General features: G+C 45.6%; 1 protein-coding gene across 1 annotated transcript in view; it reads left to right on the top strand.

Moving 5' to 3' along the window:
• The window catches only part of LOC140646176 (alpha-2-macroglobulin-like protein 1), a 28,806-nt gene extending 8,157 nt beyond the window's left edge, over positions 1–20,649 (top strand). Inside the window, 26 exon segments of the mRNA XM_072849745.1 lie at positions 494–658; positions 1,903–2,136; positions 3,018–3,081; positions 3,600–3,745; positions 4,254–4,400; positions 5,609–5,782; positions 7,344–7,449; positions 8,004–8,112; positions 8,207–8,432; positions 8,634–8,760; positions 8,900–9,021; positions 9,195–9,246; positions 9,570–9,653; positions 10,228–10,404; positions 11,656–11,737; positions 11,835–11,991; positions 13,400–13,474; positions 14,250–14,403; positions 15,258–15,442; positions 15,854–15,998; positions 16,001–16,068; positions 17,332–17,453; positions 18,215–18,305; positions 18,993–19,061; positions 19,315–19,417; positions 20,603–20,649. Coding sequence (XP_072705846.1) covers positions 494–658; positions 1,903–2,136; positions 3,018–3,081; positions 3,600–3,745; positions 4,254–4,400; positions 5,609–5,782; positions 7,344–7,449; positions 8,004–8,112; positions 8,207–8,432; positions 8,634–8,760; positions 8,900–9,021; positions 9,195–9,246; positions 9,570–9,653; positions 10,228–10,404; positions 11,656–11,737; positions 11,835–11,991; positions 13,400–13,474; positions 14,250–14,403; positions 15,258–15,442; positions 15,854–15,998; positions 16,001–16,068; positions 17,332–17,453; positions 18,215–18,305; positions 18,993–19,061; positions 19,315–19,417; positions 20,603–20,649 — 3,231 coding nt within the window.
• The last annotated feature ends 1,771 nt before the right edge of the window (positions 20,650–22,420 follow it).

Below are 22,420 nucleotides of genomic sequence, written 5' to 3'. Positions count from 1 at the left end.
GCTAATGTCAACTTGGGAGAAATCACTAAAGCCTTGTATATCAATTGACTGGCAGTCATTTCTGACTCAAGTCCCCTGGGTGCTGCTAGGACTGCTGTCCCACTGGGGCTAGGAACATTTTCACTTGGGCCAGTACTAACCCCAGCATGAAGGAGGGCAAGGAACAGCAAGAGTTAAGTTGCTGGAGACAAGGCTGTTACTGATCATCAAGGATCCTGCAGCACTGTCCAAGGAAAAGCTCAGGATTTGAGGAAATCACCTCTTTTCCCCCAATATAGGTGTCTCATTTGGTTGCACTACTATTTATTTCTAGTCCTGAACAGCTGCACATTGTTGGTTTTGTGTATTTATTGCACTTTTATTTGGATCCTTCCAACCTGTCTGAAAGCTAGAAGGGCTGAGGAAGCCAAATGATAAAACAATTAATATTAAGCACTGGCAGTGCCTCAGAGTGGGGTGCAGCGGGGTATTAACTTCCTCCCCTTCTCTGCAGATGTTCTGCCACAGCTACAAGTCCCCCCTCAGAAATCAAACAGTCTACCTAACAGTGGACGTCAATGATGAGGAGACACACCTGTCATTCCTCACAGATCAGAATGGGGAAGTCCACTTCTCACTGGATACCACCAGCTGGAACAGCATGCTGGTTTCTCTGAAGGTGAGCATAAGCCACAGATAAAGGGGGATAAAGTGAAGGTAGACTGAGGAAAGGGATAGAAAGTGGAAGAAATCTGAAGTTTTGGAGCACAGTCCTCTGGCTCCTGATCTCATTTGACTGTATCTGTAGAAGCACCTTTAATTACTCTCCAGTGCCATCTCCTCAGGGAAACTGGAGGCTGTGCTGCAACAGTTCAGCCAAATGGTCACCAAAGGTGCTCTGCTGTCCTGAGCTGGAGCATGATCCTAATCTTTTGTATCCCCCCCCACCTTCCTTAGACTCCACTAAAAAAATCTGTTAATCTGAATACTTCCTTGGAGGAAATCTCCCCTTTCTCCACTCTGGGACATGTTAGAGGTGGCTCAGCAGAACTGGCAGTTGACACCTGTCTCTGTTGAACTCCACTTCTAGTGGCTGCCCTTGCTCTGCAGCAGCACATAGCTTGTCCAGGCTCAGCTTGGCAGGTAGCTGCTGCTCTTGACCTCCCTTTCAATATCAGACCTTGAAGCACTTGGCTTCTTCTCCTCACAACTTCTGATCCTACACCTGGAGCTTGTTTTTACCAACCTGGCAGGACACCCATCTTCCCACTACCTGCTTTCTTGCAGCTGATGTGGGATTCATGCCCAAGCAGTACCATCTCCTATTGCCATCCATTTCTCAGAGATTGGAACTATTGTTCCAGACGTTTTTCCCCAAGACCCCAATCTATCCAGGGTGAGGTTCCCTAATTTTGGTTGGGCAGGATTGGTGATCAGAGGTTCTGTAATCTAGAAGGTAGGTTTCTGTCCTCAAGGGAGCCTGGGGACAGGCTCTAGTTCTTGTTCCTAGGCCCACAGCTGTCATCCACAGAGCCTGAAGTTATCTGCAGAGAAGTAGAGCTTCACCATACAAAAGCTGTTTTGGTGCCTCTTGTGCTTCAGGGCATCTGACCAGAAACACAAACTGAAAACAGGGGTGCTGTGCTGGGGTTAAAGTCTGGTGTGGGGTGTGTCCCCATGGAAAGATAAAGGAGGAAAAATGCGATTGTGGGCAAATCTACTAGGCTTAGATTTTTGCTAAAACGTCATAAGAGAAAGTCCCATAAGAGACTTTAAAATGACATCTAAACAAAATAATATTTTAAGCATACAGGTGTGTGGTCTGCCATCAGCTCAGGTAATAACTTAGTGTTTTCAGCAGGTGTACAAGCTCCCTTGTATCACTTGATACTGATTGCCAACTCATGTTTTTATGCTCTGAAGGGTACCTACAACCTTGGAAATGATGATGAGCAAGATTCTTCTGAAAGTCATACAGGAATCGAGGATAGCTTCCACTGGCTGAAACCTTTGTACTCTGAGAGCAACAGCTTCCTTGAGATCAAGGCCAGGAATGATCCGATGCCCTGTGATCAAGAGCAGGAAGTGCAAGTGGATTATATCCTTGACCAGAATAAACTCAGCTCTGAAGCAGACCACATTGATTTCTACTACTTGGTGTGCACAGAAGACAGCTGAATCTCAGGGCAAGATTATGCTTACTGGCATTTTACCCTTTTCACACAGCACATAGGTACTCACAGGAAAGGGTAAGCTACTCCCAGGCCAGTATAAGTCAGTTTGTGAGTTCTGTTCTGCCCAAACCTCCTCCTGTTTTCCAGTTCCTGGACCTGCTCCTAGCCCCCAGCTTCTTTGCTTTGGTAGGAGTGCCTTGATCTAAGCTTGGGTGATAGAAGCCTGCCATTCACCCTAGTTTCTATTATGTTCATATGGGTGGCAGTGGAGGGCTAGCCTGGTTTCTGCCCAGCAGGTATGTCCCAGACTTCCATCCGTGTCTGGGGCAATCTGTCTGTGAACGAAGAGGCAATGTCTGGGGCAGCTGACCTCCCCTGGCCTATATATTTACAGGAAAAGGCTTGAAATTGCACAGGGCCTTATTGCACTCCAGAGGTATGTAACCATGTTTTGATTAAGTCCACTTTCAAGAAAGTGAGTCCAAAGCAAGAGTGTGACTACAGCCTAGCTGAGAGGTTATGAGTATCTTGATTACTGAACTGGGCTCATTCATACAGTCGAAAAGTATTGTACCCTAGTAATGTGAAGATCAGAGTTCTCTGGGGCTTAAGAGCAGCTGCACTTGGCTTCAGACGTACCTCTGGCTTTGCAAGCGGCCATGTCTTCTCATTGCCTAACCAACACCTCTCAAGTCCCTTCCCAGCTATGCTATCACCATCTCTGCTGCACAACTCTTCAGGTCATGTCCTGCCAGAGGAGCTTCTGTGACAACATGTGTCAGACGTTCTTCTCTTGTTCTTTTCCCACTCTCCTCATGCTGCCAGAATTCAGGCCCTTGAATGTCTCTTCTCTTTGCTCTGCAGGTGATAGCAAAAGGCAAGATCCTTTTCAGTGGAGAGAAGCAGGTGCCAATTATCCAGCATGACAGTGAGTAGAAACGCATGAAGTGCCTCATAACACACCCCAGAAGACTGTGACCGCTCTCCAGGGACAATCTGTGCAGGTGTTATTCTTATCCACAGGTGGGAGCTATTGAATGGAGTTCTTAGTGGTTGTCCACTTCATTAGACCAACACAATCTCCTCTCATATCAGTTCAGTGTCCTTCTAGGCAACTGTCCTTCTCCTGCCTTGTCTAATTGATCTAATATCCAACCTTCTGACTTTGCTGCTAGCTTGTACCTTTGGAGAAGATATAAAATTTGTGTACCTTGCCTGTTTATCTAAGATGCAGTAGGGAAGAGGAATATTTTTGCCAAACTTGAGCCAAAGAAGTGGCCAGTATCCTGGGTTTATTGTTAATCTGTGACAGTGTCTGTGTGGGATGTTCTTATCTGCAGGTAGAAATTATTAAATTCCCTCTTTTGATTCTTATTGTGTGTCCTACCCCAATGAGCTGATTCAGTTGAATGCTTTCCCTCTCTTCCTTGCTGCTATCTTGTGCAGATCTGCAGGGCTCCTTCTCATTGACTCAGACTATTGGCAATGACTTCCTGCCTGACATCAAGCTTCTACTGTATGCAGTCTTCTTGGATGGAGAGGTGGTGGCAGATGTGGAAGAGTTTCAAGTAGAAAAGTGCTTTAGACACAAGGTGAGTAGAAACACAAGGAGTGTGATAGCATCATTGATGTGCTCTGGCCTGCTGTGGTTCCTGGTCATGTTTTATTCTCAGAAAAGTGCTGTAAGATGGATACATGCCAAACCAGGTGCCCAGTATTTTTGGCCGGGAAACAAAACAGGTAGCCTCATTCTTCCCTGAATTCCTAGTCCTGCCCTTCCCAACACCGACTGGCAAGCCTTTCCCAAGGAGTAAACCAGGCACCCTTGAACTCTGCTTTGTCCCCCCATTCCCCACGACTGACTTGAGAACACACAGTCCCCCATGTTCTCCCTAACACAGAAGAGAAGGCTGCCTATTTAGCTCCCTGTGGTAGCTCTGGATCAGAGGGTGGTGGACATGTGGTGGTAGTGGAATTCTGGCTGGGCTGTACGCACTGCAGCCCCTGTAACCTTCCCAATGGGTTTCCAGGAGGGCCTGTCTCAGCATCACAGGGTCCCACTCTCCAACGCTAAGCCCCCGACCCTGTCTTCTTCTGCAGGTGGCACTAGACTTCTCACAAAAGGAGGAAGTCCCGGGATCAAAAGTCAGTCTGGACCTCAAGGCTGCTCCAGGGTCTTTGTGCTCTGTCCAAGCTGTTGACAAGAGCGTCCTCCTGAAGGAGAACAATACCCTAACAGCAAACACAGTGAGTGCAGCCTGCGGTGACCAACCCCCTAGTGTCTACCTGCCTTCTGTCTCCATGCATTAGTGGGAGGAAGCCTATAGTCCGTTCCAGGACATGGTTGCAGTGTTAGGTGGCTGCCCTGGCATTCCCTCTCCTTGGCCTCTTCTGAGCAGTTATGTGGTGATCGTGTTCCTCATGCATCAGCCCTGCACTGTGGGCCTCTGCCTGGACAGTGGTGGATGCTGCATGGCACTGCAGGGGTAGGCAGGGAGAGCAGCTTCAAAGAGATGCTGGTGCTTTCCGCTTGGAGGGAGAGTGCTTAGCAGCTTTCCTCACATCCACCTGTCTCTCTGCTCTTCCATCTTCCACCAGGCAGTGAGGCTAAACCTTTGAAATAGAATTTTGCCCCAGTAGGGTCCTCCTATCCCTCTGCCCCAGACATTCCTGAATTATAACCATATGACAGATCAGGCTGAGCACCTGAGCAGTTCTTTAGAAAACAGTAGCTAGGGGACAGCACCCAGTGCACACAGTGGCTGGTGAAAAGTCGTCAGGATTTTGTTGGCACCCAGGTGCATTCTGAGAATCTAGAAGGGTTGAAGGAACTTACCTTGAAGCAGTCGTGTGTTTCAGAGGAATGAATTTAAGACTTAGAACAAAAATACTGCAAGAATTGAAAATCCTAACATAATTCCACAATGTATATCAGAGATAATACACATGTATATGCCTCATGCAAAGTTGTAAGTTAAGTTATAGCAGGCCAACCTATCACAAAGAAGCTTCACCAAATCCAGGGAGACTTGCTGCACCTGTAGATAGGACGCACGGTGTGATCTGGTGTTTCATTTTACAGGAATGCTGTTCTAGGGCAGAGCACTTGCATAATCTATTAACAGGTACATAAAGTAGTAATCATTAAATATGTAAGTCAGATGTGCCAATGCCTTATGCTCAAAGGCAAATGCTCTGAATCATGCATTTTATCCTAATCTTGCACCCTAGAGTTAAAAGGCTTGAACTGTCAGAGGTGAAAGTCTGCAGACTAAAAGCTACTTGCCTACATCCACTCCTTGGGCTTCATGTCCTTTAGTATAAGCTGGGCCAGTGCCAGCTTCCTCAACTGCAAAGCTTTGCGAAGTATAATAGAGAGCTACAATCCAAATATTTGACCCATACTTATGCTTGTTGGCCAGTTCCTTATGAAGACCTCTGTTTTTCCATTGCAGCTGTATGATAAGGTCTTTGACGACAGCTTTACAATTGGAGGCTGAGGGTTCCCTTATCACTTGGAAGACTTTGAGGCATACCCTTGTCTGCCCCAGCAGTCCACTCTCCACAAAAAGACTCGGATGGGAGCTCCATGGTACCAAAGTGATGCTGATGTCTTTAATCTGTTTAAGGTGAGTCTCTACACTTGTACCAAACTTTTCCTGAGCCAGTGATTGCCAGTATGCCATCCTGAATGCCTACAAGAATTTACTCTTAGCAAACTTCAGCTGCCCTGATTTTCATTGCTACAAGTCATCCATGCCTCGTTCGTCTGTATAGCCACACTCATTTGGGGACTATGAGGAAAAATGAAACTTATGAGTAAGCATAGTGCAAACCACTTGATCAGAGAAAGACAGTGTAAAAATGAATAAACTTAGTTTAGGCTACCATATCTACAAAGGGGGAGTGGCAAGCATATCCCAGTAAGAACTGAGCACCTCACCATATTTTGACCAATTGCTGTTTGGCTATTATTTTATTTGCAAACTCCTTTAGTCTGTGTTTCACTGAGTCTCTTGTTACTTCTCCTCAAAGCAGTTTTAATAAAAAGAAGTCCTTCACAATTTGTCTTTATAGCTAACTGCCAAGACAAAATAAACTAATGCAGTAACAAGCACAATAGCCAGAAAAATATTAACAACATATCTGCTAACTGAAACCCAAGCAGTGCTGCTTCTGACAGAAAGCTATTTAAAGAAATATGTGCAAGTAAAAGCACCTCAAAATAGGAGAAGAGTGTAACAACACACTGAAAACACCCCCAAATGGAGTCTGAGTTGCATGGGCTTCTCAGGGTGGCAGAACTCTACCTTACAAATACAGACCCTGATTCCCCCCAAAGGCGTGGTCTGCCGCTGTCTTCTAGATGCTTACTCCTAGATTATGTTGGATGCTAAAGGAGATCCCACTATATCTCAATTGTTAGTGACCCTGTAACAGATGACTGTCCTGTAACATATGACTAAGTCCACAGGCATGTACAGCCTCCACAGAAAGGGTGAGGACCCATACTCTCCATGAAGGGTTTTGGCACTTCAGGAAAGTAGAAGAGTTCTCAGTGACTTACAGACCCTTAAATCAGAGCAAGAATTGCTCACAGGATCAAATGCGTTCTTTTGGTGTGATGATGTCTCCTTCTCAGTCCATGCACATGAGGGTGCATTCCATCCAATATTTCCACCTTGTGAAGCACAGGCCCTGAGAGTCTGAGCCTCATTCAAGCAAAAGCAGAATCCATACTAAGTTGTGGCCGAGTTCCCCATCAGTTTTCTAAGCCAGGACTGCTACTAACTTGTGGTAAGAACGGTTTTGTGTGAACCGCCAGTCAGATCTTTCCATTCTAAAATTGTGCAGAGATTTAAAGCTTGGAATTTTTTTTCTCTTAAGTTTTTCATGGCATATATGGTGTTTGACTTTGGCTCATTGTTAGGGTTAGGCATATGAAGTTGAAATTTACTTTTATGAGAAGTAATAATTGGCCCCAGTATTCCTCAGAAGCTGGCTTCCGTTCCTCCTGCATTGGCCAGAGTCTGAGCCTGTAAGTCTATGCATATGTATGTATACAAGCAGCATTTTAAAATGTTTCAGCTACCACCAGCCCCCTTATGATACCTGCTATCAAGAGATATTTTCAACATCCCTTGTTCCCTTTTATTTATCATTGATTTACTCTCTCCAATGTTTTCCCAGAAATTGCACATGAAAATATTAACCAATACTAAAATCAAGAAACCAGTTTCCTGTATGCAACCAGGCTTTGAGAAAAAGATGTATCCTGGAAAAGACAATGCTGTTGGTAAGGAACAGACATGTCCATCTCCTTGACTGAAGGGGCTCTCTTCTCCCAGTTCTGGCCAGCCTGCAGCTGAGACGGCTGGCTTCCATCCTACTGTGTTTCTCGTTTGTGTATGAGAGGAACGAAGCTTGTGTCCAGTTCAATGGACCTGATTTACAAATCACAGATAAAAGCTCAAATATCTGTGCTTTATTGGCTCTCCCTGTGTTCTGTGCTCTTCACAGAATAGTATGCTCTCCACTAGCACTTTCACAGATTATTTAAAAGAGTGCAACTCCATTTGAGCATGCTGTCTCCCCCTGGATCCAGACCAAACCTACTGGATCTGTCAGACTGAGCCTCAGGCTAAACTCCATCCAACTCTTTCTCCCTAAAGCTGTGTTCCTCAAAGATACAGACACTGTGTCAGATTCTCACTGAAAAGCCAACCCTGTCCACTCTTGTGCTGTGTCACAAAGCATTTACAGTTTGTGTTAGATTGCCTGTGAATGAAGAACTAATTTCACCTGGAGCTACATATGCTGTTTTCTGAGGTATCACTTGCTTTTCTGCAGAAAATCATGTTGGCCATAGTGATTCTGCACCTTGCTCTGATAACAGGAGGAAGCCAAAACCACGGACACTTTTCCCAGAGACCTGGATTTGGGATTTGGTCTCTGTCGGGTTGGTAACAGCTTCTACCTGCCTTCCCCAGAGAGATCCCTGGAGACTTCTGATTGTTTCTGAGCAAGTTCTCCTCTCTCTCTTCCTGCTGTAGGGATGATGGGCAAGCATCTGTCCAAGCTGCTGTACCTGACACCATCACAGAATGGAATGCCAACACCTTCTGTGTTGCCGATACTGGCTTTGGGTTCTTTCCTCTGACCATTCTTAGGGTCTTCCAGCCTTTCTTCATAGATCTGTCAGTGCCATACTCTGTGATCCAAGGAGAGACTTTCAGCCTAAAAGCCACTGTCTTCAACTACCTCAAGGACTGTATCCAGGTGAGTATTGCCTCAATTACACACCTCTGTTGGAGCAAAAACTTGAGCCCAAAGGCAAGCTACGAGCTTCTCAGGAGCCCTAGATACCAGCATCTGGGCCACAAAGCACAGCCTTGCACTTCATGACCCATGGCGCTCCTTTGCGCAGTGCCTGGTACTAACACTATGCCAATGTGTGCTTGTACACCCCACCACACTCAGGTGCGCGCCACTCTCACAGAGACCCCAGAACTAAAGGTGGATGCCTGTCCAGACTGCTGGTTCACCAGCTGCCTCTGTGCCAACGAAGCAAAAACCTTTGAGTGGAACGTGACAGCCACCAAGCTGGGTGAGGTTGAGCAGAGGGATGTCTGGCAGCTAGTGGGAGGAGGGGTGAATTTGCCTGCCTCTGCATGTCTGGTCCCGATGCTCATACATACAGCTGTCTGCTGCAAGTGCTCAGTGATGTGCCCCTGTGCTCCTTGCAGGCAAATTGAATGTCACTGTGAGCAGTGTGGCAGAAGATTCACACGATCTGTGTGCTAACAGGATTGCTATGACACCTTTGCAAGGGGAGAGAGACACAGTGATAAAACCTCTGATTGTGAAGGTTAGTCAGACCTCAGGGTGGAGAACACCTGGGAACAGTGGGTTGTCCCCTGAGGCAGTTAGCAAGATGCTAAGAGGAAGTTTAGCTGCTTCTTGGAAGCAGACAGGCCTGCTGAGGCATGGTGACTTCCTTTCCTGCCTTCCCTGTCTGAACTTCTCTTTCTCCGTCTGCAGCCGGGAGGTGTCCTACACGAGAATACTCAAAAAGCCCTTCTCTGTGCTGCAGGTATGGGACAAAAAAATCCCTGACTGCTCTTGATCATGAGAGCAGGATGGAAGGGACAGGGCTACTGCAAATACCCAGAGGTGGGGGAAATTGGTTAGAGAGCAAGCGCTGGAGTCACCATCCCTGCCTGGGAGACCAACCACTATAGTTTGTCCATGTCTGTCTCCTACCTGGCAAAGTTTCCTGTATTGAGGCATTTGTTTGCAAGTCTTGGCTGCTGTGACTCAACGTCACACTGAGCCTCACCTGGGTCTCCTTGGGATGTTACACTTGTGTGTGATACTTCTTCCACGGGATAAATTTCTGGGTTCTGCCTTCCTCAGATAATACCGTCTCTGAAGAGTTCTCCCTGACGCTGCCGGCAGAAGTGCTGGAGGAGTCTGGCCAAGCCACTTTCTCTGTGATTGGTGAGAAAGGCTTTCCCTGCTCTTGGGTCCCCAGTGGGAAGAGTTTGCACAATGCTTCGGCCTTAACAATGCATCGACCCAGTTCCTCATGAGATAAACTGTAAGGGGTGTGGTGTTGACCTCAGAAATGTGGATCAAGTAATCTTTTTCAATATTTATTCCTCTCATAAGGAATGATCCTGGATGATCCCCAACTGGAGGGTTATCTCCTCTCATGTCTGTCACTGCCATCCACCTAAGTGAACAAAAACCATGCCTGCAGATTTCCACCTAGTTTGCCTCTATAATTCTTTTCCCTCCTTGATACCCTCTCAGGAATGACAGCTCTCTTCAACTTTCTTCAGATCCCCTCATCTTCACGTTCCCTCCCTCCTCCCAGAACCATGACGTCTTCCCTTTCTATGCTGGCCTAATCTAGGAGAGGTCAGCAGAAATCTTAATCATCTCCGTTTAGTGAGGGGCTGGCTCTTTTCCAGGATCCCAGCAGAGTTTAGAGAAGGCAGCAGTCCCTTCATTTCATATTGCTGAATGCCTGTGCTCTTCCTTTCTCCTGCCCCTCCTCCTCAAACTTAAGGGGACATCATGGGCTCAGCACTTCAAAATTTAGATCGGCCGCTAGAGATGCCCTTTGGCTGTGGTGAACAGAATATGGTTCAGTTTGCACCAAACATCTTCATACTCCAGTACTTGAATAAGACTAAACAACTGGACGCAGAAATTGAAGATAAAGCACTGAAATTCCTGAGAACAGGTAAACATTGTCCTTCTTTCTTCTGCTGAAAAATGAAGGTGCTATAAATCAAGAGTGTGGGGCACTGGTCTGGTGGGGAGGTGCAGGGCAGGAGTGTGAGCACTGCCAGAGCCATTGCAAAGGAAGATATCACAGGGAATAAGGGAAATGCCTCATGGAAAGAAAAGCATGTTTCCGAAGAAGCAGGACTTCTGTCTCTGCCTGCTATTGAGGTACTAAGCCTGCTTTTCTGAGAAGTGTGTGGGTAATTAATGATCTCCATCATTACGTGATGCCTGTGGTTTGTTCCCTTATCAGTCCAAGGCAGACCTAAGTCCCTTGTGGAAATAGGTCATCTGCTGCTATTAATTGGAATAAAGAGTGGTCTTTGGGGATAGATAGGAGTTTGGTAGCTTACTGTTTCTCCGTGTTTCAGGACACGTATTGTGGGGGCATGTCAGCTCTGTCCAACATAATCTGAATTAAATATAGTGCCAGTATCTGTGTCTCATTTTGCAATGTGCCTCACATTCCAGCCTGTCAGTCTCCTTATCGTGCTACGCTGCAAGCTCAGCAGCCTCCCATGGATAGGATTTTACTCCCTCTCCTTCCTCCTTTCTCTCCTGTACCGCGAGTTAAGGCAGATATCTGGGAGAGGGGGTCATACCCAAGAGAACGGCAGCAGCAGAGGCACGAGGTGAAGGGTAAACAGCGAGCCTGTGTGGAGGAAAAGCAAAGAGATGCAGACAGCGTTCTGCCCTCAGAGCTTAAAGGCATGGCCTTGCCGCTTTCTGTACGTCCCATAAAAAGTGCTTTCTTGAGTCCCAACAGGGCTAGCAGAAGTGCTGAACAAAAACCAGGGTTTCATATTGGTCCCCTCTAGGAAAAGTCTTTCTCCTCACTCCTACAGCTCTTTTTATTAACAGCAAGGTGCCTGGGAGGGTTCCCTGGGGCACGGGGAGACATGAGGTGGGTGAGCATGTCACCATTCTGCAAACCAGCAGGGCAGATACCCACAGCACTTGCACATAGCAGCTCTAGTAACGCAGAGCAGCCGCATGGCGCAATGATGATGCCGTGCAACTGCTTCTTGTCATGCTCGTGCTGTGGGAGGCACAGGGAATTGTGGGGTGGTAGGTTTGCCTCAATGTCTCTGACTGTAGGACCTGGTGAAGTCTCTTTCTGCGAAGCCTTCTTCCCACAGCAAGGATACAGTTTGAGATGCTACAGGCCCTCACACTGAGAGCTGTGTCCTGGCACCTGTCTTCATAGGTTACCAACGTCAGCTGCTCTACAAATGTGATGATGGCTCCTACAGCGCCTTTGGGAAAGCTGACAACCAGGGCAACACATGGTGAGTGACCAGAGTTGGTACCATCATCCCAAACCTATTGTCCTTGCTGGTTCAGCTCCTGGCTATGGCATGGGATTCCTTTGTGCTCTGCCCACAGGCTGACAGCTTTTGCAGCCAGCTCCTTTGGACAAGCCAGCTCTCACATTTACATCAATAAAGATCATGTGCACAACGCTCTGCTCGGGCTGCAGAAGCACCAGCTGCCCAGTGGCTGCTTCCAGAGTGTGGGGAAGCTCTTCAACAATGACTTGAAGGTATGGCTGGCAGACATGGGAGTGGGAGCAGGAGTAACACCATGCAGGGCGCAGGGTTGCTTCCCCAGGCTCTTCTACTGTGCCCAGTAGCACAAAGCAATGTCCTCATGGCCTAGCACAGCCAAGGCAGCTTCCCAGAGCAGAATGAAAAAGTGTGGCCTAAAACAGCAGGCATTTCCTCTATGTGAGGTTTTAATCTCTGCTAGGCTTTCTTCATTTTTACTCTAGCCAAAAGGCACCATGGCTAATTGTGCCAAGGCACTTCAAGGGAACAGGGAGAAATATTTTTATATTTTAGTGCTTGTCTAGAATACCCTGGATGAATTTCCCCTCTTCTCATGCCTTACGATGCACGGTACTCTCCAGATAGGCCTGACTATGTGCTCTAATATGGGATTATCTGAAGACACAGTTGTCCCTCCACTGCCCAAAAAGTAAGACTTCTCCTGGAGCCTGCCATTCCCAAAATGATCCCTGCAGTGTAGCTGGAAATGCACTAAACTTTTGGTGTTCAGGTACCGAACAGTGTGCATGCAGTATGGCAATACTTGGGTTCATTGTCTTTGTAAAGGTAAGAATAATTCAATGTGGTCAGATTGCAAAGTCACACATGTTAAATACAAGGCAGGTTTATGAAAGAAAACAGGCTGCTATTTTAGCAAAGCAAAGGGTTACACTTTTTTTCTTAAAATTCGGATGCAGTACAAAATAAAAGCAGAGTGTACATGTAAACTGTTCATCCTTGTCTGACTTTCATTAATTTCTCAGCTTGGGCTTTCTATTTGAACAGAACTTTTTGGAATAGGTTTTGCACCCTCCCCGCCCTCCCCCCCCGCCCAGCCTTACACTTCAAACTTTCTGCTATTCAGTGTGAACGATGCTTCTCAGCATCTCAGCCCAAATTTCCCCCCTCATTTTAGATGCAGTCTTGTCTCATGTCTGAGGATGCAAGCAGAACTTCCCCAAGAATGAATGTCCTCTGATGGGAAAAGAGGCTCCTGTGAGCCTGTTTACCCATATTAACCTGTAGCTTCTCACAGTCAGCTGAACTTTATGTAAACTTCCATTGCTTCTTATATGCAAATCCTGCATCATAAAAGCTTTGTTCAAGTGTCCAGTTGTAACATGTTTAATAAAATAAATACCTTAACAGTTTGCTTCATGCCCTTCTATGAGAAGGCATGCCTAGGCTGTATGCACAATATGGCTCTGAGGCTGCCCTCAACACCAGACATTCATGATATTCAGTAAGCAATCCTGGAGTGCTTTCCTTCAGTCCCCACATGTCCAAGAATGCCCAGAGGCGTGTTACTGTACTCTCTCAGATATGCCACCCACAGGCTATACAATGACAGGCAAGAAATGGCTGGTTTTGTCCCTTTCTGATGTTTGTCTGTGTGACTTGCAGGGTGGTGTGGATGATACAATCTCATTAACAGCCTATATCACTGTTGCAGTGGTGGAGCTCCATCTGGAGAAGAATGTAAGTCATATCAGAACTCTTGCAGGGCTTGGGAGCATGCTCCACCCTTCATTCCTCCCCAGGTCTGTGGTTTCAGGGAGTACCCAGCTTGAATTGCTGAAAGGTTCTGTCATGTCCCACCTTTGTACACAATAAGCTCACTAGGAAACTTTTAAATTGGTAAGGAGTTCTTAATATAAATGGCCTGATTTGCAGCAAAGCAGAGCATCTGCCATTCCCAACTGATCTCAGGGGAAACAGTTGTATCTGAAAATGGCTCAGGGCTTGCAGGGAGAGGCAACAGTTTTCATTAAACTGACCAATATAGCTAAAGCAGAAAAAAAAGACCACCTTTCAGGCATGCAACCCCCCGCCATCAGACCTGAAATAAAAACAGTGATCTTCAAGCCAAGTGTAGACTGTTCTAGCCACGATGGGCTGATATTCCAGCATTACTGGTACAGTTCTGAAAACAACATCATACCCCCTCAGGAGCCGAGACCCACAGCATGCAGGTCTGACAGTTCTGAGCCAGTGTATTACCAGACACTTCCTACAGCTGGATTCTCCAGTGTATTAACAATCCCCCATCCCAGTGATATGTCCAGTCACATCTTTGTTTTCAAGCCACAGTAAATGATGCTTTGTCCACTCTACTTCACATTCCACAGCCCTGAGAGAGATGCTAGCACTGAAATACATCAAGGATGTAGCTGCGATGCTTGAGGGTTGGGGATAGATTTTCACAACAAAAAGTGGTCAGAGGAAATTCACTGGGTTTGGTATCCTTTTTCAGGACATCATGCTGAATAATGCCTTACATTGCCTCAAGAATGTAACACTTGATAAGACAAGCCTTTATGTCAAGGCCTTGATGGCTTATGTCTTCACACTGAGCAAGGACATGGAGATGAGAGAGCAGCTCCTGGATACGCTAGAGAAGGAAACTGGTATGTTGCTGCTGTTCAGAAGATTTTGGGTTCTAGAGATAACGACTGTGTTTAAGGCCTGATATCTGTAGGATTTAATTGCAGTGGTTTGGGAAATTTAGCTATTCTCAGATTGGCTTTTGTGACAGAAAATGGTAATTTATTGAAGCTGTGAAAGTCTCTAGTTTTCTCAGACCCAGGAAACAATTTCTGATCAAAAGCATCAGAGGTGATCCATACTTAATTTGTGTGGTCGAAGTACTCACTTGAGTTGTGGTGCTCCCATCATTCTTCAGCAATTCATACATAGTACAAGAGATCTTACAGAGGAAACTTGCTTCACCATGTCTATTCAGCTGTTGGTCAGGGCAGTTCTCCCTCAAAGAGTGACCAGTTCCTGTACAATAGATACAACTGACTGGAAATGAGTCCTAGAACTTTTCAGCACAGGGAGCCCTCTTAGGCTATCCTAGGTAAATGCAGAAACAGCAAAAATGCTGTAGCTTGAGGACATAGCTTTGAATATACACAGAGACGATTAAAACTAGGACTGTATTTTAAACAAAAAGCCTCTGTTCAAAGTCAATCAGTTTCTAGGGGAACTGTTTCCTAGAGGAACTGGTTGAGGATTTGGGGCCTGGATCTCTCTGTGCTTTCAAAGGAAGAAATGGAGCCTATCACAGATGGCTGGCCCTTCAGAGTACAAAAACAACAAGGAGGGATTGGCTTCTGCACTCTGAGGTGCCCCAGAAAGGCATATGCATTTCTGATGGTGTGCAGGAAAATGCCAGTCCTCAAAAGGTACCAGGGCAGGAGAAGCTGATGTTCATAGAGACCTACTGTTCTTCTCTTCCACGTGTTTCTCCCCCTGTCAGCAGAGCTCCTGACATCACATTCCAGTAGTGAAGGATCTTCTTCTTCTGTGATTGAGACAGTAGCCTACATCCTCCTGGCTCAGATCTCCAGACCAGACTTGGCACTCAATGAAGCCTCAGTAAGCAAGCTTGTGCACTGGCTCAGTGGACAAAGAAATGCCTCTGGTGGATTTGCTTCTACACAGGTAACAAGCCAGGGAAAGTCATGGAGGAAGGAGAGAGCTACTGTGCCTGGAGTGATGTGCACATCTCTCGTGCATGTCACTCTAGATCCATCCTTTGCAGACAGGCACACATGAGCCCTGCTTGGGAAGGGGAATGCCATGGGGAAACTCTTTTTCTGTGTGGTGTAATTGGGATTACCCAGGGCCTGGGACTGCTAACCCCAGGGCTCAGAAGCCACCCTTTCCAGGTTACAGAAGTAATCCTGCTGCCTGTGGCATAGACCCTACCTATGCACTTAGTGGCATAAACCCCACTTGTGTCAGAGTGTGAATCAGGGCCATGAGTGTGGTTCTCCCTGCAGTGCCTGACCTAGTGTGCTGGATCTTATACTACATGGCTCCACAGCAAAGTGACTCTTTCTCTACCTTCAGGACACAGTTGTTAGCCTGCAGGCCCTCACTCAGTATGCAGCCCTGATTCCTCAGGAGATCAGAGGTGTAAAGGTGATAGTGAAAGGCAAGGAGGCTTCTCCATTGGAGTTCCATGTGCACAGGAACAACAAGTTGGTCCTGCATCAGCATCTCTCCTTGCAGTCCCAGGGATGTACACAGTGCAGGTGACTGGAAGTGGCTGCATTTATGTACAGGTGAATATATATAAGGAACAGAGCTGTCAGGTTTTGCCACTGACTGTTCAAGTGAGGTTTGGCTCTAAGCAGGAACTATAGCCTCAAATTCTGAGTAGGATTTGGCTTTCTAGGCAGAATCATGTCAAGCTTAAAGGAGCTCAGGTATACTCTGTTGACAGGGTTTTATTGCAAACATCTATGGTGTCTTCTTCTCAGAAATGTCTCAGCTTTGCTGTCCCATGCTACAGACATTGTTAAGAGATCAGTAGATCTGAAGTCAGGAGTGATGAGATATAGAACAGTACCTGCTTCTAGATCGAACATATGTTGCTGATCTCACTGCTTCAGGAGCTGAGCACTGTGTATCTGTTGACGTAATATTCTTTGGGTTGTTATCACATGCAGAGATGAGGAGTGATTTAGGACCAAGGTCTTCTTATCCCAGTACACCAACACAACTGGTCCATCAGGACAATACATCTTATTTTTCTGGCAGCTTTGATAGTGGTCTGCTTATGAGCCATTCATGCAGCAAAGAACTCAAGTCACTCCTTGTGAAAACCTCCCTCACTGGGTCACTTCTGTTCAGCCATCTCTTATGATGCTCACAGAGAATCTGCAAGCAGTGTATAGACAAGAGAACACAACAATTATTTATTGTTAATGCATGTAGGAGGTAACCAGGACTCATACTGCTTGGCTACACTTGAATATGGTCAATAAGCATAAGAAATCTGATGAGTACCTGCTGGCCAGGCAGTCGGTCACCAGGCAGGTGCAGGAAGATTGGCCTATGCTGCTCTTTGGAGGAGCGTGATCATCCCTCATGCTGAATTATCCTCTTCTGATTCTTTGCTCTTTCTTTTTTCTTAAGGGTTTTATACTTGTTTTGTCAGCATTTTTCCTCTTGAGACCTAGAACTACTAACTGTTACCTTGTCAACAGTTAACAGTTACACTTCTTTCTCCTTGTGGGCAGGATTTTAGCTAATGTACTTTCTCACACCTTAACAATATTTTTTTTTTCAGTAAGACTGAGACAATGTTGTACTGAATGAGGCCTTGGATCACAGATAGCTGAGCCTCCATGCTGAGGGCTACATTTGGCAGATGTATCTGACGCTATGTGCTAAACAGCACATATCTGAACAGAAAGCACAGCTGGGGCCAACTGTGTTAGACACTGGTTACCAATTTGTTAAAAGCTGGAGGCACAGGTAGTCCTTTAGCTCATACATGGAAGCTCTGGGGCACTTCACAGAGATGTTTTCTCCCCCACCAGACCACTTTGTACTATAACACCCCACCAGCAAAAACAGAAGAGGTCTTTGTCCTGGATGTGCAAACAGTACCAAGAGAATGTGATGGGGTTAGGAAACAGCTTGACATCCATGTGTCTGTCAGGTATGAGATCCCTTGAGGCTCTTTCTTCGGTGGAAAGAAGTGGGAGCCCCATTAGTATGACCAGAACCCCATAAAAACCTCCTGTCTGTGGAGACAAAGACACAAGGGAAGACTCTCTTCTTCTCATAGATCCCAAAGAGATTGTGAACTGAGAATTAAGGCCTGGAGAAGCATGGGAATGCACTGGCAATGGCTTGCAGAGCCACAGCAACTATCTCAGTCAGTGTGGAGCAGCTCAGCAGCCTGCAGAGCACTAGCAGCTGAGATGGCAGCGTTCCCAAAAGCCAGAGCTCCCCCTTGGGGGACACTTGGCAGCCTGGGCTGAACCAGCCCTGAGGTGCATTCTCCTCCAGCGTGAACCTCTGCAGGAACCAGACAGCAGAAACTCCAGTCCCTATCCATATTTCACTCACCTGTATCTGGCTAGGATGAGTGTCTTGGTCCATATTCTCCATGCCCTACTGTCCTGATAGAGAACAATGCCAACATTGCTGGTCTCAACCTGTAACATCAAAGATCACTTCCACCTGTTGGAGAGGGCAGCATGAAGATTAACCATAACACATTTGCTGCACAATCTGCTCCATATTGATCATGTAGATGGGGGCGATTTTTTGTCTTTTTCTCCCATCAGTTTGACATGCTGCTGAGCTTTCACATCACTGTAGAGCAGGCCAGAGTTTGGAAGTGTTCATTAGTATCTCCTAGAAATGCTGTGATGCCTTCCACATCTAATGTGCTTCTCTCCTGACTTTTTTCAGTTACATAGGGGACCGTGAGATCAGTAACATGGCTCTGGTGGAGGTGGAGGTGCTGTCAGGGTTCATTCCTGTGAAGAGCTCTGTGAAAGCGGTGAGACTTTTTCCTCTGGCCTTCCCTGAAGATATGAAAATCTGTTTTCCAGATGTAGCTCAGCCAGAAATATCCAAACATCTAAGCACTGCTGGAGAATGGTAGCTACTCATCTTGCTACAAATTAACTAAACTAAGCAAGTGCAGATGTAGTGGGCTATTTCACAAGGCAACTTCCCACTTGCAGAACTGGTTGTGCAGTTTTTCATGTTCACTAGTGAGGATCACATATGCAGTAAGAGGTTAGAGAGGAGCTGAAAAGCACCTAGTTAGAATCATCTGGGGTGCACTGAGACCCTTCACTGTTGCCAGTGCTATTTGTAGGGATACTCCATAAAGCAGTGTTGAATCCCATAGTTGTTCAATGACATGCTCCAGTGGTCCAGGAGATAGCCAGGAAGATCCATCATAGCCTTCTACTAACCATCTTTCCCTTCGCTACAAGTGCTGAAAGTAGGAACGTGGCTCAAGGACACTTGTTCCAAATCTGAAAAATTCTTTTCTAAGGCTTTGTGCACTCCCAACAATCTCAATGCCATTATAGCTGGGGAATGCAGGCCTTCTCCTGACTAGGCTAAGTGCTTTAGTCAGCAGTGGTTCACTGACAAATACCAAACTTGGTGTGAGACAACAGGGAAGGCCAATGAGCTGATGCTAACCAAGCTCATCTCTTGTCTTCCTATACAGCTGGAGGAGATACCCCTGGTGAAAAAGACAGAGATAAAACCAGACAAAGTCACAATCTACTTGGAAGAGGTAAGAGGAAGACCACAGGGAGCTGCTCATTCAAATAGTAGCAACTGCAGTACTTCGCATTGGGACTCGCAGAGGTCAGAAATACAAATCTCTAGGCTGGTCAAGCAGGCTAAAATTTTGCCAAAAGAAGAAGAGGGTGGAAGAACCTAGAAAGATAGAGAAGGAAATATCTGATGCAGAGGGAATAAAGTTGGTACGTAGGTGACTTTGAGATGGCCAATGGATTTCTGCTCACTTCTATTCTTCTCTCCAGCTGGGTGGGACTTCTCTGAAGCTTAACATCTCAGTGGAACAAGAAGTTGAAGTGCAGAACCTGAAAGCGGCAACAGTGCATGTCTACGACTACTATAAGCCAGGTGAGATTTCACTGACATAGGCAAAGAGTAACTATTATACCCCCCACTCAGACACAGTTCTCTCCATGCCCCTTGTTCCCTTATCTCCCTTATTCCAGTGCACTTCCTTCTGCAACTCCAAGCTTAGGTTTCCTCTGTACAAAACTTCCACATTCAAGTAGCAGAATCCCTTGCTTTTCTGTTCTTGAGAGGAGACTGCCTGGCACTACGATTACGTTGTGGGGTGTGTGTGTTCAAAATGACTTGTGTTTTTTGACTTCCTCTAGCTTCAAGCTACCTCTGTGTGGAAAGAAAGTTTCCCTGTCAATTTACCATGTCTCCTCCAGCTCCTTAGCTCTCTTGAAAATACTTAGGCATTTATTTAAAATCAGTGTTACATACTGCCACCCTGATCCACCAGAAGGCAGGCTTTAGTTCTGTGCTTTGCATGTATAGTGTAATAATCCTACTATCCATTGGGTGCTGCCATGTCTCAGAGGATAATAGGAAAATAATTTCTTACCCTTTAAAGCTCTAAATGAACTATCAGCACACAGAAGAGAGATCTTGGAGTCACTTTGAGTCTCTCTGATTATTCCGTGCTCAGTATGAGCCAAAACAGCAGATGGAACATTAAGAATTATTTTTTTAAAATAATTTGAGAACAAAATGGAATACCTACCACTGGAGATTTAGAAAGCAGCACCGCAGGCCTACATGTTGTATACTGAATTCCATTCTTGTTCCCACACCATGTCAAGAAGAGGAGGAAACTTCTTAATCCAGCCTTTACAGAGCTAAATATTGTCCCCTAATATGCTCTCTCTTTGATATTCCATCCTGTACAAGAATTTTTGTGCTTAGTACATACAATTTAAAAATTGTTATCTGACATGAAAATACTAATTATCAGTAAAAAAGCAAGGCTATCAGAACACACTACTGAAAGGTTCTCTATTTACAAAAATGTCCTTGCATTAGAAGGTATCACAATGCATAAGAGGGTCTTTTACAACTGTATGGGAGACATGTTGAGGAGACAGACCATTGGTCTGATCCACTGTAGACATTTTTCTGTTCCTGCATTCACAGTCTGAAGAGTAAAAAATTAAGGTAGTGGGATGGTTGTGTTAAAGAGAAAGAAGCTTGACATTACACTACCATGCAGTTCTGCAGCTCACCACCCTTTCTCTTTTGTTTCTACAGATGACCACACAGCAAGAGAATATGTTTTCCCTTGCAGTTCAGGTTAGTGTTAACAGGCTTCCAATGTGGGAACAGCTGAAACAGAGCAGAGGACTGGTGGTAAGCAAGCAAAGCAGCCCACCTCTGCTTTGTATTTAATTCCATCATGTGCTGTAGAGCCTTCTTGGACTGCAGGTTGAATTGGGATCTACTGTACTAGTTGTGGGCACAGTTTCTAGTCCAGGTATAATCTCCATGCACCAAGGCTTGAGCATACTATGGAAGGTTAAAAGGATCTATTTTTATGCCATTTCCATACACTTCTCAGATGTGCAGTCCTCACAGCATCCCAAATCTGAATGCAACTGGAAATGCCTATGTCAATGACAAAAAGATGTTGCAACTCATCCCCTAAGATCTCATAGTCCTTAGACAGCTTCCTAAAAATTAATCAGGGACTTTGCTGCTTCTTGCTCTTTCTTTCCACAGATGTCTTGAAGAAGGGTTCCTACTAGAATGCCCTGGCTCTGCAACCAATAATCTGAGTTTTCTGCTTCCGTAAGGAGAACTTTATTGATCTGGCTCTCCTCTTCCTTGCTGTGTTGGACGCACCCTATTTCCTTTGATCTATGCCCTAAGTTTTTATGTGAAACCTGGCTTGATAAACAGTAGTTTGGGATCAAGTGAAATAAAGTATGTGGAACCTGGAAAGAAGGCAGTGACTTGACAGTTGATGAAGTCTGCACAGATTTTAATGCCTGAAAAAGGGAGAAACATTACTTAGGTCATGGTTACATACTTTGCTTTTGGTTATCGTAGTGACTTAAGTCTTCCTCTCCACCCCGAGTCACATCTCTGGGCTACCTTCTCAATTGAGTTAACACAACAATTTGTCTGCAACGAAACTCCAGGCAAAAAAGGCATTTTTAAGCCTGATCTGGTTCACTACATGGCCCTGTGAATCATCTTTCTGTCACAACTGAAGAGTATGAACAGGCAAGGGGAGGCTAAGGGAGAACTACTTTACCAGTTCTTCCCGACAGAAAAGGACTATATAACAGTGCCTTATGAAGGGAGGCCATGAGACCGAAAAATAACATCCCCTCCAAATTCACTACATGTTGTGTGGCCTCTTGTTTGTTTCTGTTTCTTATGTCAAGCAGGAATATTTTAGAAACTCAAAAAGGGCATGATCCTGCAGATCTCACTTTCAGATGCCAGTTCCATTAGATCAAGAGCTCCAGGATTTTCTTTCAATGCCTACTGCTTTAAAAGCTAGTCTGCCAAGCCATACAAAAGAAAGGTTAGATCTGGATGTGTTTGTGGGGCTGGTTTTTTATGGCCTGTACTTCCTTTTTTGGAAGCAAATATTTGTAATCTCCTTTTAGTGATTCATTTACCTTTCATAAAAAGAAATAGCAATATGAGGCAGTGATGGATTCTGTGCGCATGCAGGACACGCAAAGCTAAAGCTGCTGTATAATTTTAATGCAAACAGAAGACATTAATAGATGTTACCATGTAGTGAACTGTCCATGATCTTCCTGAGGTTATGGCAGTTTCATCTTCCTGATGACATGGCAAATGGGTATTGATGTCCTTACAGCTTCCTCTAGATACCTATCTCGCAGAAGAGGATCAAGTGGCTAGCTAAGGCAACCTCAAAAAGCTACCAGATGAAGATCATGTGCATATATTATGGATATAGGGTAGACTAACACTTGTGTAAATGACTGCTGCATGTCACCATCTTGTAGCGCCAGCACCTGAATGGTGTGATAGGTCCTGCACTGCGGGCGTGCTTCTGGAGCTGGGGCTAGAAAAGGATGCTCTTCCCTC

The sequence above is a fragment of the Ciconia boyciana genome, chromosome 1 (assembly GCF_034638445.1).
Source record: "Ciconia boyciana chromosome 1, ASM3463844v1, whole genome shotgun sequence".
In the NCBI taxonomy this organism is placed as follows: Eukaryota; Metazoa; Chordata; class Aves; order Ciconiiformes; family Ciconiidae; genus Ciconia; species Ciconia boyciana.
The sequence above is the reverse complement of the archived record's forward strand: the minus strand, read 5'-3'. Positions and strand labels throughout refer to the sequence as shown.